Source organism: Strongylocentrotus purpuratus, unplaced genomic scaffold (genome assembly GCF_000002235.5).
Source record: "Strongylocentrotus purpuratus isolate Spur 01 unplaced genomic scaffold, Spur_5.0 spur5_scaffold_5, whole genome shotgun sequence".
Taxonomy (NCBI): domain Eukaryota; kingdom Metazoa; phylum Echinodermata; class Echinoidea; order Camarodonta; family Strongylocentrotidae; genus Strongylocentrotus; species Strongylocentrotus purpuratus.
Genome location: NW_022145611.1, coordinates 18,982,233 through 18,995,020, shown reverse-complemented (window position 1 = coordinate 18,995,020; position 12,788 = coordinate 18,982,233). Strand labels below are relative to the sequence as shown.

Genomic DNA, 12,788 nt, shown 5'->3' with positions numbered 1-12,788 from the left:
TTAGAAATTTATTTATTCAGAATTTCAGATGGTCATATCTCAGCCAATACTAACGCATTCAATTGATTTTCGACATTTGGACATTATTATTGAGGCTCTTTCCGAAAATGAAGTAAAAATTGAGAAATTCTCAAAATAGTTTTTTGATGACGTCGTGACACTTCACCACTCTATTGTGATACATACTATCACCATGTCTGAAGCTAATACCTGTAGTGATGAACCCTACCCAAATCATATTAGACCATAGGTAAACTTTTTTTACTGAATACCATGTCCCTTCTTCCTTTCTTTGATGTATGCTGATAGTCTTCCCTCAATTTAAGATGCCAAGTGAGAGATAGCAATGTCCATGTATAGCTGCACTGACAGGATGTAAATGGTTCTTCCCTAGATCCAAACACTCCATGGCATTCCTCTCAATCAAAATCTATGAAATACCGCTTTTCCTGGTTCCTTTTCTTGGGGACTCGGTAAGTGGCTCGGTCTGTGATTTGGAAGAAGGTCTAGATTGGGGAAATAAAATATAAATTGGTTAATTCTATTACAATCTATGCTTGATGATTAAAATCAATCATAGTTTAAATTTCTGCTGTAAATCATGACGGTGTAAATCAGTAGATTTTAATCTATAGTCCCATAGTCTTAATACTTTGTTCCAATAGCCATGGGGTTCAAGAAGAAAATCCTCACTACATGAGCTATTCTTAACATTTTCCACAAACGGTACGGTACAAACTGTAATCAACATAATGAAATCAATATCATAATTAGTCACAATCACAGATAAACCTTGTTCTTAAGTGGAGATTTTTCTACAGCATTTGACAAGTTCTTTTGTACTGTAGAGCATAATGTAGAAAGGCAATGTATACCGTACGGTTCTTCCTTGTCCCATATGATAACATATATGTGACAGTGTTACGAAGATTATTTTACGTGATGTTTGGTCTCACCCAAGGTATGGAAAGGGTTGCATTCATAAGAAATATCAATATTTTATGTCATTAGTGACATATGGGTCAAAATGGCTTTGATTACCTGCAGCCATTGCTCGTTCCACACATTCTCGTAAGTGTAGCTGCTGTTTAGCACAAACTCCAGTTAGCTCCCTTGAGAGCACGTTTCCGTCCTTGTCCACAAACTGGCTAAGTATCAGCACATCCTGTTCAATGGCAATGATTTATAGTAGGACAACATCTGAGATTCTGGTATATCTGGTCATTGTATATTATATGAGTCCATAGCTCAAATCAGACAAAAAAAGATAAATTACACATTGGATATCAATTTGTATTCGAAACTACACAATACATGCGTATGGGACAACAAATTACCAGATACACTGGAATTGCCAAATACAAATGGTTCAAGGGGAAATCCACCACAGAAGCAGAGAAAATGGGAGAAACAGGTCAGCGAAAGTTTGAGCAAAGACCGACTGAAAATAAGAAATTTATGAATTTTTGAAGGTGCAATCAAGCAAGCATAAAAAGCTTTAAAATTTCATATTTTTTAAAGTATATCTTAAAGCTTGCCTTCATTTTGTTGTTGTTCGCTGCCAAAGATTTTCTTGTTTTTAAAGATTTTCTGTGTTTAAAAAAAAAATATATCATTGTTGAACATTATACTTGTACTATTCAACTGTATTTCTTCCATGCCCCAGAAGGGGCCCATTACAGAAATAAAAATCATCGGCGTTGTCATTTTCATTGTCATGCTCGATAATGGCGATCAGACTAATGAGTGTTATTTATTTTGTAAACGCATAAACAAACTTTATCAGGAAGTTAAACTCACCTTGTATGTAATGTGTAGGTTTCGACTGCATATCGGGCAAGCACCATGTGGATTATCAATTGGGGAGTAATTGACCCCTGGTTCTTCATACAATGCCTCAATCTGTGCATTTGAAGAGTAAAAGGTCAAAAGGCATTTGATATGGTAGATTTCTTTTATGAACACACACCTGCACATATAATGCATCTCTTTTGCAAAGCTTTTTTTTCTTCTTCAAATAAAACAATGGCTTGTACAAGCATTACACATGTTATCTATTATGAATTTCAAACGTAATCTAAAGAAGTATACCGTGTATATGGAATCAGGGAATAATTTTCCTCAAATTTTTTGATTAGCAATTTCAGCCGATGGATAAATATTTCAAGTGAAATTCTGTACATTTCTATGGAAGAAAACTGCTACACAAAAGATATTTTGTATAGCAGTCAGCGCTCAAAATACACGGGGGCGGTGGGCGATTCGCCCCCGTGAGCTACATAATCGCCCCCGTCAGGTTGCTCACGGGGGCGATTGCAAAATTAAAAATCGCCCCCGTGGAATTATGAAATAAAGATTATCTTTTCTGTTATAACTTTAACACAATATTGAGTTTCAATTTTCAAATGAAATGGAACTTAGATTAGCGTGCAAGATTTCTTGTTTTATGAGTAGGCCTATATTATTACCGATTCAGCTCACAGTGCAGTGCCGCCGTCAGCAGTGGTTATAGGCCTACAGCGGTACGTGTGCACGCTGCCGCGCTATGTCTGCTGGAGCTGGAGGCGATCGCGCAAGGGCAGAAACATGGTCATGGAGAAGTTTTTCGTTGTGAAAGCGTTAACCCGCTGAAATCTGGTGATTTCAAATGACTAGCAAATAATGAACCTAGACCAGTAAATCAATATTAGGGACTTTTAGATTTTAGATTTGCACGATGGGAACGTGGACTGAAACGTGTGACCTCCTTTTAAGGCAGTGCCAGTGCTTAAAAGGACGTCACATGTGACTGCCAGTGCCTTAAAAGGACGTAAAACGTCCACGTCCACGCAAATCTAAAAGTCCCTATTGAGAAGAAGAGGAAGACCAAGATGTCGTGGAATGATATGGTAACATGGGCAGATCTACGGGGGGGGGGGGGGGGGGGGGGGGGGGGTTAGGGGTTTAACCCCCTCCTCCCACCCCGGCCCCCTTGGGCTGCCAAGTGAAAATGTGATATTAAAACGGGGGGGGGGGGGGATGCTGGAGAGGAGGACTACTAATCTATTTTATTTTTTTCATGGGGGGGGGGGGGGGAAGTGAAGCGCCGTTTTAGCATGACTTACTTTTTAACTCTTACTTTCACCTATCTCAGATAACCCTAAGTGGTTGCTGCTTTATATGTAGTTGATAATGCATGATTAAAGTAAAGAGAGAGAGAGAGAGAGAGAGAGAGAACCTCCTTCATTTTGCAATGGTTCAGGGTTCGTGTAATGTACATTTGAAACCATTTCTTAGCGTCTCAACCCTAACAAAATGGCAAAACTATTTTTGAGGAAAAGCATTATACTGAATTAAATAAAGAATAATAGCTTTATTTTGGATCATACTAATACTGATACGGGCTAAAGACAATGTGGTATTTGTATAGAGGTATTCCAAAATGACATTCTGATAATCAACATTTGTTCTGGTATCATAATGTATATACGCATAATACAACTGATCTTTATGATTTCTTAACGTGACATAGCTTCTTTTCCCCCTGCAAACAAAAAAGAAAACAAGGTTATTTAATAAAAGGATCATGCGACAAATAATCATTGTAATTCAAATTGATGCAAGGATTTTTTCGAATAAGCAATGCTTTTCACCAGAATCTTCTTTGTAAAAACGACTTTTACAAATCTCAGCCATGCAAATCTGCCACTTTGTTGTAAGATCACTTTCAGATTTAAATAGGAGAAGTGTATTCTTTAATGAGTATTTTACATTGAATGGAACGTCTCAACTCAGTAAGCATGGCTGAGATTTGTAAAAGTTCTTTTTACAAATAAGATTCGGGTAAAAAGCAGTGCTTATTCAAACAAACATTCGCATCAATTTGAATCACAATCATTATTTGTCGCCAATCCCTTTTAATGACTTTGTTTTCTTTCTCGTTTGCAAGGGGAGAAGAAGATATGTCACGTTAAAGACATCATAAAGATCAGTGTTGTATGCGTATATAATTATATATTATATACACAGGCCAGTAACAGCTATGTAGCTTGTAAATTTGTAAGAGGGAAAATGCTGATTGAAATAATAATGATGAAATAGCAAATAATTGAGGAGTATCATAGGTACCAATTCAATGGATATTTGTATAAAAAAGAGCCCCGTCAGTACTAAAAGAGCCCCCGTGAGAAGGCTCACGGGGGCTCTTTTTGGGGGGGAAGAGCCCCCGTGGACAAAAAATTAATTTGAGCCCTGATAGCAGTCATGCAAAAATGCATAGCAAATTGCGATGCGATACCAGGAAAATTATTCCCTGGGAATCAAGAGCCATTGATGAGTAATCCTGTCCACTTTAAATATTTCATATGTATTTTTAGTGTTTGTTGCATTTGTTTTGTATATATTTATTTTTATCATTATTACGTTGCATTATGTTGTATATATGTTATTTTGATATTGTATGTTTTTATGTATACAATAGGATCCAATTCCAAATACTCAAAAACTGTATGATCATTCTTTTGGCTTATCATAAGTATTGCAACATGTGGTTTAAAAGAGCTGCAAGCTGGAGACACAATCGGTTGGGGGTACACATTTGTGTGTGTTTAATCCAAGACACGCCAGATTGGCTTAAATTGCAGGGAGGCACATACCTTGCATTCCCCCTTGATCCACCCAATCATTATTCATTAAATGATTAACACACAATATGATAGCGGCTAGCCTTACCTCCAATGTATCTCCCACAGCCTTCTCATTAACTGTAAATAAAATCAGAAAAATATGAATAACCCGGTAAACTGATTCACTCACAAATTGATGAACAATAAGAGATGACAATAGTTTAATCAATGGCTACATGCATATACTGGTCCACAGGAAAATAAGATCTACGTGATCATTAAGATTTAAATAGACAATCATATAAAATTTTGTTATCAAAATTTTGGTAATGAGATTTTGTTCGTGATTACACTGTACACCATACTGACGCATATCATATAACTTATGTGTCAAGTAACCTCCCAATTGTCTTTTGGCTTCTGGCCCGATCTCTCAGGGTAGTGACGTAGCAACAGTATCATACTAAGTTGCCTTCTCTCTTGGGCACTACTCAAAACATGTTATGGATAGCACATTATTTTAGACCTGCATGTCTTTCACATTTATTGTTATTATCATGCATTAAAATTTCTGCAATGTTTAATCATTATTATCATTAAGATTATTTTTTAGCCTGGGAGCGCTCTTGCTCATTAGCCCAACTTGCTACATCACAAATGGTACCAGCAAAAAAGCAGGCTCATCAAGGCCGACAAAATGGGTAGCAATTTCATCACTTTTGATAGCAGATTGAATTCTGTAACAATTTTTGAAAAGTAAGCATTTTTAAACGCTGGCTCTGGTACTCAATACCCTTTTTAATTGCGATATATTGACTTTACTATCAGTGTAAGTGTTATACATACATGTATATCAAGCATATTGAATTGAATGACTGTATTTTCAACAGCAACAGCAATATTGCCGCTACAACATTGACAGAGCATGTATTGGCATGTAAATATATGCTGGTAAATGATATATATCATCCAATGGTACTGAATTCGGCTTTAATTTATTAAGAAATGCATAATTATACAAACATGGAAAACAAACATCAAGTTACATTTCTAAAATTATATAATGAAAACTGAGGCCACTTTTGTTGTACCGTAGTAAACTGTATGTTTTCCAAACATACATTCAGAATAAATCTGTCTTATATTATGGGCAACCTTTTATTCAGAACTTAGCAATGCATTTTTTCTTTCACATTTTGAATTACAGATTTATGCAGATTCAACCTCTTATACTGAAGCTTCTGATCAGTTATCTTGACATGGTGAAGCAGCTTGGTAACTTGGATATCAGTGAAAAGAGCCTTTTAGACACAAAGAACTTGTAACAGCAAAACATGTCATTAAATGAGAGAAAGTGCAGTGGAGAAGACTGGATACCACCAGAAGTTTCTTGAAAGATGTGATTTAGACATTTAACTGTACTTCTTCAACCAAATACGAAAGGGCCAAAAATCAGACAAATGGTCGGTAAGGCCCTTATAACTCAATATTGAGTTTCCCGTTGCCTGCCTGCAATGTGATTTTTCGCCTGCGTTGGCGATTGAAAATAATTCATTATTTTTTTATTTTATTCTTTCACTTTTTTTGTATAACTCTTTTTTAAAACTTTTTTTTGTGGTGCAACTTCTAATTTACAGTTGTGACTTGCCCGTTTTTTTTGTTACGAATGGACTTATTTTTTGTCATAGAAATTTTTTTTTTTTTCCTGACTATCGGCTTCCACTGTACCATTAATATTATTTACATTTATCCAATTAAATTCAACATTAGCTTATTTCATTTTTTTATGTATTTTACTGCAAATATGACGATATTAGTCTCCAGACTTGAGCCATATTCATTTTTCTTACAATAAAACCAAAATTGAATTGAATTGATATTATTTTGAAAAATTCCATAATTTGTTTTTGTTATCCTTCTTTCATTCAATTTGGTATGAACAAATTTATGAATATAAAACATTGTATTGCTTCTGGCGTTTCCTTGATCCCATGTCTTTTCAGTTCAGTGTGTGAGCCATTGCAACACACGGTATGATCAGGTTTCTAAATAGCATCATTCATTTGTCAATTGTAATTGTAGACCTTACTTTGATATCATGCCACACAGGACAGATTCTTGAAGGGAAAGCAAATTTATTTATTTAGCTACGATGCTGACAAGTCTTGACGAAATTAACCATATACCGGTATTTATGAGATTAAGGAAAATAACCATGTGCGCATGCGCGGGTGGAGATAGTTCTTAGAAAAAATAGCCCCCAGACTAGCCGGTATCAAAATTCTGCTGTTCCTTCTCTTGTTCATACAATTAATAAGCCTTGATTCTCTCTCTCTCTCTTTCTCTTTGAAAATCGCGCTGAAAATTTTGCAACGACTCAGCCGGCCACTGAAAGGGGGGGGGGGGGGGGTAAGAGCACATTTTAATTTTTTTTTTTGTTCCAAAAATTTGAAAATTAGGCCTACCGATATTTCGTTCAGTGGGGGGGGGGGGGGTTAGGTCTTCTTTCTACTTTTTAGCACACACACACAAAATTTATTTGACAAATAGTGGGGGGGGGGGGGTTATCCTCCTATACCCACACATTTAAAAACCCTCTATAGAGTGGTGAAGTGTGACGTCATCAAAAAAATATTTTTAGAATTTCTTAAATTCTAAAAATTGATTTTTATGACGTCACAGCTTCGGTACTCTATACTATAATAGGGAGGCCAATGCCCGGGCGTAAGGCTTCTACGCCTACGATTTGTGTGCTCGTCGTCCAAGTCAGAAAATTACCAGAAGAAAAAAAACAAAATAAAAATATCTATTGAATAACATATATAACAAAAATACAATTCTTCACTCCTATAAACACGGATCTGTAACGGTCTTTCACCATTTGTTGACGATCTTGCAGATTTTGACGTATTTGAATCCAATAATTGTGGTAGCAGACGAACATAACGCGCACACAAGAGAATCCTAGAGAGCGCAGAGGGTTGCTCACTAAAATCCTTCTCATTGGCTGAAGGTAGAGTCTAAAAATATGGAATCAGTATTAAGTCAAAGAACTTTTGATAGAGATTAACATATCAGATGTGCACAAATGTCACTTTTAACAACTAGAAAATATAAAGAAAAAAGATTGTATCTTTTTAAATACAGATTTTTAAAAACTGCACATTCGCAGGTAGATAGAGTACGATGTTTATGTCAATCTTGCATTGGTTTGAGGCCGATAGCTACAGCCATCTCTAATTGAGAAGGAAAACTGTGAACAGAGATGTCATTGTTCCAGCCCCAAATAGAGGTCTTGCTACATCATAATATGAACTAGCAGGACCCGCGGAAATCCGCGGGATTCTAGAGGGGGGCGGGGGGTGTAAATAGATATATAGAGACTGTCTAAATTAAAACCACCGAGAACTTTATTTGCCATTCAGGCCATTAAAAAAATATACATGTTTAGCGTCCCTGCCCGCTTCCTTTTTGGGGGCCACCTCCTATATATATTTTTTTTTTAAACAGCTTCCCCGCCCGCTTCCTTTTTGGGGGCCGCCTCCTATTTTTTTTTTTTGAAATTTTTTTGAATTTTTTTTTTTTTTTGAATTTTTTGATAGAAAAAAAACAGCGTCCCCACCCGCTTCCTTTCTGGGGGCCGCCTCTCCTATTTTTTTTTTTTTTTGAATTTTTTTTTGAATTTTTTTTTGATTTTTTTTTTTTTAAAAGAAAAAAACATGAAAAGCACTGCTAAAATGTATTTCTGATCTTAAAAAAGAAAAGAAAAAAATTGTCGGCTGCCATCTTGAAAAATAGCCTGAATGTCAGGGAAAATGTACGGAGCAGCCATTTTGAAAGAAAAAAAAAAAAAAAAAAAAAAAAAGGGCCTCCTCCTTCCCATTTTTCAGAAAAAACAGGACGCTAAACATGTTTTTTTTTAATTTTGGCCTTATGTAAAAAAAAAACAAAAAACGATCCAACTGTACCGGTAGTTATTCTTTAAGCCACTGGAACTGCGTAGAGTTCCGTAGTGTGGCGTACCGACTACGCAGAAATTAGGCTGCGTATTAATGGGAAAATAGTCCCTGCGTAGGTTATGCGTAGGCTGGAGTACAGGTGTGTGGAAAGCTTTTACTGCTTTGACGATCTGGCGTAGGGTAGCATAGTGTTGTGTAAAAAGACGTACTTTCTGCATCAAGTTTCTACGCTGAAAGTACGCGAAAAAAATTAAACATGTTGACTTGTTTTCGTTCATCTTGCGTACCCCTTTCTGTCCCTCAGCATATAGTAACATACCGGTAGGCCAGCGTAGTTGGTAGCAACACTACGCAACTCTACGTATTGACCCCACGCCAATTAGTGACCCGCAAGTGTCACAAATAAAGTATTAAAAATATGCTCATCTGACCCTAATTAAACGCCTAAAACCCCCGAGCTTTCGGGGGTTTATGGCCCCTTGAAACCCGTGGACCCCACTTCTATATTGTATATACACTCAACTCGCTGCGATCTGATCTCTCCCCCCCCCCCCCCAACTTTGAAGAACGTAACCCCCGAGCTTTTGGGGGTTTATGGCCCCTTGAAACAAATATACACTCAACTCAGGGTTTCAGGTTTCCTTCTTCATAATTGTCTATTTAAAAAAAAAACATTTTTCTAGTTCAATAACTAAGTTTTCATGCATTGATTTGATGCAAGAACTGTAACAAATAGACCCTAGATTGTGATTATTTCTGACCATAAATTTCGATAATTATTTTCAAAGTAAAATTTTCACAAGAAAATCAGACAGTCGTTTAAAAGCGTAGACATTATACTTTTACTAATTCTAAGCTCAGGTTTCGTAAATCTATTCACGAAACTATATTGAAATCGCGGCAATAATGATGCAAACCAACAGATAACAATTTCAAAGTGTCAAATCTCTTCGACTCGAGCTCAGCTCAGCTGTACTCACACACATAACACTCCAGCGTAACTCCATGAAGCTCGAACACCGGCGCCGCAGGCCTCGGACGCCTGCGGTGCCCGGTGCCTGTGTTGGAGATTCCTGGAGTTACTGCACTGTGATGTGTGGTGACTGAAGTTAGCTTGCGACTGAATTGTCAGTCCAATGGTTTTCTTGTCAAAACTTTCCTTTAGAAAATGATAATCAAAATTGAGTATACATGGCCGTAATAATCACAAAATAAGCTTTGATTTCATACCTCCATTCACGAAAACTATATAAAAATCGCGGCAATCATGATGGAAATAGGTCTCTAAGTTTGGACGTCGACGGTAAGCCCCGTTTATCTCTTGTGCAGCTACTACATGCAAAGCACATCCTAGCTACAACAAAGCACATCCTATAGAAAGATGCTTTACTCGGGTAATCCCGACCCTGTGCATAGTGCATTTAATACGCAACTTAATGTGAGTGGATAGTCATCGGTCGTGTGTCTACGGATGCAATGTTGAATATCCATGAGGTATCTCTGTCGTCACGCATATCCTGCATTATGCATATCGTGTCTTTTTTCACCCTGGACGTCGACACGGAGGAGGACCTCGGGCGGAGTATAGCCAATTCCACAGAGTAAACTCTCCCGCGGACGATGGCACCGGGCACGGGTATCCCGAGGGGAGGGTTCAGGAGGAGATAGCCGCACCAACTTCGGTCGGCGATCTCATTAAAAAACAATAGAATACAAAGGCTCGCCGAGACGTCGCGCCCCCCGCGGAGCCTTAGCGTATTATTATTATAGATATGTATGAGCTCCGGTCAATTTACGCGCCAGACAAATCTTGCGTAGTCTCAGACGCAGGACCTTATTCTCAAAGCACTAGACACGAGTGTCGAGCTTGCGCATTAAATCATGCATGAGAAATGTTAAAAAAGATATTTCAGTAAAAAAATGTCTACGTGAGCAGTCTATACTCAGATTGAAAAGTGGATGAAAGTGGATGAAAGGGGTCGGTGAAAGGTCATGATTGGGTATGATTGCAACATGTAGTGGATGATACATAGTTAGTATTACGTATAGCTAGAGAGAGAGAGAGAGAGATCCAACTACGCATGCAATATATGCGATGCGATAATATGCATGCATGCATATCATATGTACATAGACTAGTATCATTCTGGATTAATGTGTCAATCTCACTGTGACTTGGATTTTGGAGGTCGTTCTAGTTGATTGTACACTACAGTGGCCTGAAATCATTACACTCATGAGGAAATCAAGTCATTGGAATATTGGAATAACAATCTAAGGTAAATATTAATGAATTAGATCTAGTTCTTTCCTTCTTTTTTTACTTGTAGATCTAGTAGTTGTACGTACATCGATGGTTCGATTTCAACTTCAGCCTGTATTGCGGCTTGCCTGGTTCGGTGTGTGCGACAGATTCAAGGCTAGCCGCTGATGATGAATCTACTTTCGTACAAAGTTTTGAACTTGTTGTCTGGGCAATGACACGCCTATTCCCTCAGGCCTGTCTAATTCTCAACGTAATTTCGAGGTCATGAAATTGATTGTTTCAAGGCTCTTACGTACGGCTAGGCGTAGAAGGAAGGGCCTACTTAAGAGCTGGATATCTCCTATTTTATGGAACTTCTGGAGTCGGCAGATGGGCGAGTTGTCTTTAATAGTGAAAGAAATTGCTTTCTTTTAATCATTGTTTTATTATAAACAAATTAGTAATTAAAAAGTTAGATTTTGGCATTGGCCTTCCTAACTATAGATTCTAACTAGACTTCTATCAAGTATGCCATGATAAATTATGAGTACCCTGTCAGGTAGGCCCACTGCAGCAAAGCACGAGTCAATGCTAATGCTAATATCAATTGACCTCTAGCACTGCACTACATGTTAATAGGCAGCATTTGCTCACATGAATAGTCAATACACACATAGGATCTATGTACACAATCATGCCGATGAGGCTGTAAGCAAAATTAGATAGTTTAGAAGTCTAGATTCTAGATCTACTCATCTAGATCTACTTGTCTCTAGGCCTAGGCCTAGACCTCTCTAGGACCTAGGCCTAGTCTCTAGTCTAGTCAATACTTTTTTACAATTTGAATTTTTAGATTATTCTTTCTAACAACATCGGTAAGTTGCAAAAATTGTGGTGTCATCAATTGTCACGAAAGTACCGATTTTTTAGTGAAATCTTGTACAGTGTTTGAAATTTTGAGAATCTATAGCACAGCACAATGCAATCGCATGACCAGAACTCAACTTCATCTTTAATACACAGCCAGGATAATGCAGCTACGTGGGTAGACCTAACAACCAGACAACAATTTCAACAAGTGGGACTGAACTTTAAAATATTAAACAATTTATTAACGATTGTCTCACCTTTTCTATACTTTTCAGCCATAAAAGGAGATAAATTTGAGGAAAATGCTTTAAAATAAAAATTTCCCCAAATTCTCTTTCTATCTAGCCTGCATGATCGATGAAATATTGTCAAAGTTCGTGTCAAAGTACGTGTCAAAGCTTGAACGGAACTCATCTTGATCAAATGGTACGGTCGCATCTAACCATGAACCTCCCTACCCTCCGAACCTACGTAGCATCGTTTTGAAACCAGCGACCAATAAAGGTTGCGGTTTGCACCTACCCTTCTTGGCTAGATAAAAAAGATGTTGTATTGATTGCCCTTTACGTGACAAAACATGGGTCGGTCGGTTGGAAATCTTTTTTTTTTTCCCCTAATTTTTCCTTCTTTCTTTCCTCCCTCTTTGGCGTGATATTTTTTCGGACAGTGAGACCCAGTTGATCATTACATCTCAAGATGTTGCACACTCTCTAGACCAGCCTAAGAGCAAGTTGATGCAGTTGCATTAGACTTCTCCAAAGCCTTTGACCGTGTTCCCCATAACCGCCTCCTCCATAAGCTCCTATGGGATCCATGCAGGCGCGTACGCAGGATTTTTTCAAGGGGGGGGGGGGGGGGGTTTAACATTTATAAATCGGTCCGAAAATTTCTAAGCAGGGGGGGGGGGGGGGGGGGGGTAAGAGGTCACTTTTTTTTTTTTGGTATCGAAATTTGGAAATTTGACATTTTGCTCAGTTGGGGGGGGGGGGGGGTAAGGTCACCTTTTTTAGGACGGCCGTGGGCATAATTTTTTTTTTCAAAAGGGGGGTTTTTGTTTTTTTTAGGGGGGTTTACATACATAAAATTACCAAAGGGGGGGGGGGGTTAACC

At 37.9% G+C, this 12,788-nt stretch overlaps 1 protein-coding gene across 1 annotated transcript; it reads right to left on the bottom strand.

Moving 5' to 3' along the window:
- Window positions 1-291: 291 nt before the first annotated feature.
- Window positions 292-12,140, bottom strand: LOC105445936 (39S ribosomal protein S18a, mitochondrial). Its single transcript, XM_030999491.1, has 5 exons — window positions 11,936-12,140; window positions 4,711-4,742; window positions 1,801-1,902; window positions 1,042-1,165; window positions 292-506 (listed from the first exon to the last, which is right to left on the bottom strand). The coding sequence occupies exons 1-5, from the start codon at window positions 12,114-12,116 to the stop codon at window positions 424-426; spliced, it is 522 nt and encodes a 173-aa protein (XP_030855351.1). The 5' UTR covers window positions 12,117-12,140; the 3' UTR covers window positions 292-423.
- Between the last annotated feature and the right edge of the window lie 648 nt (window positions 12,141-12,788).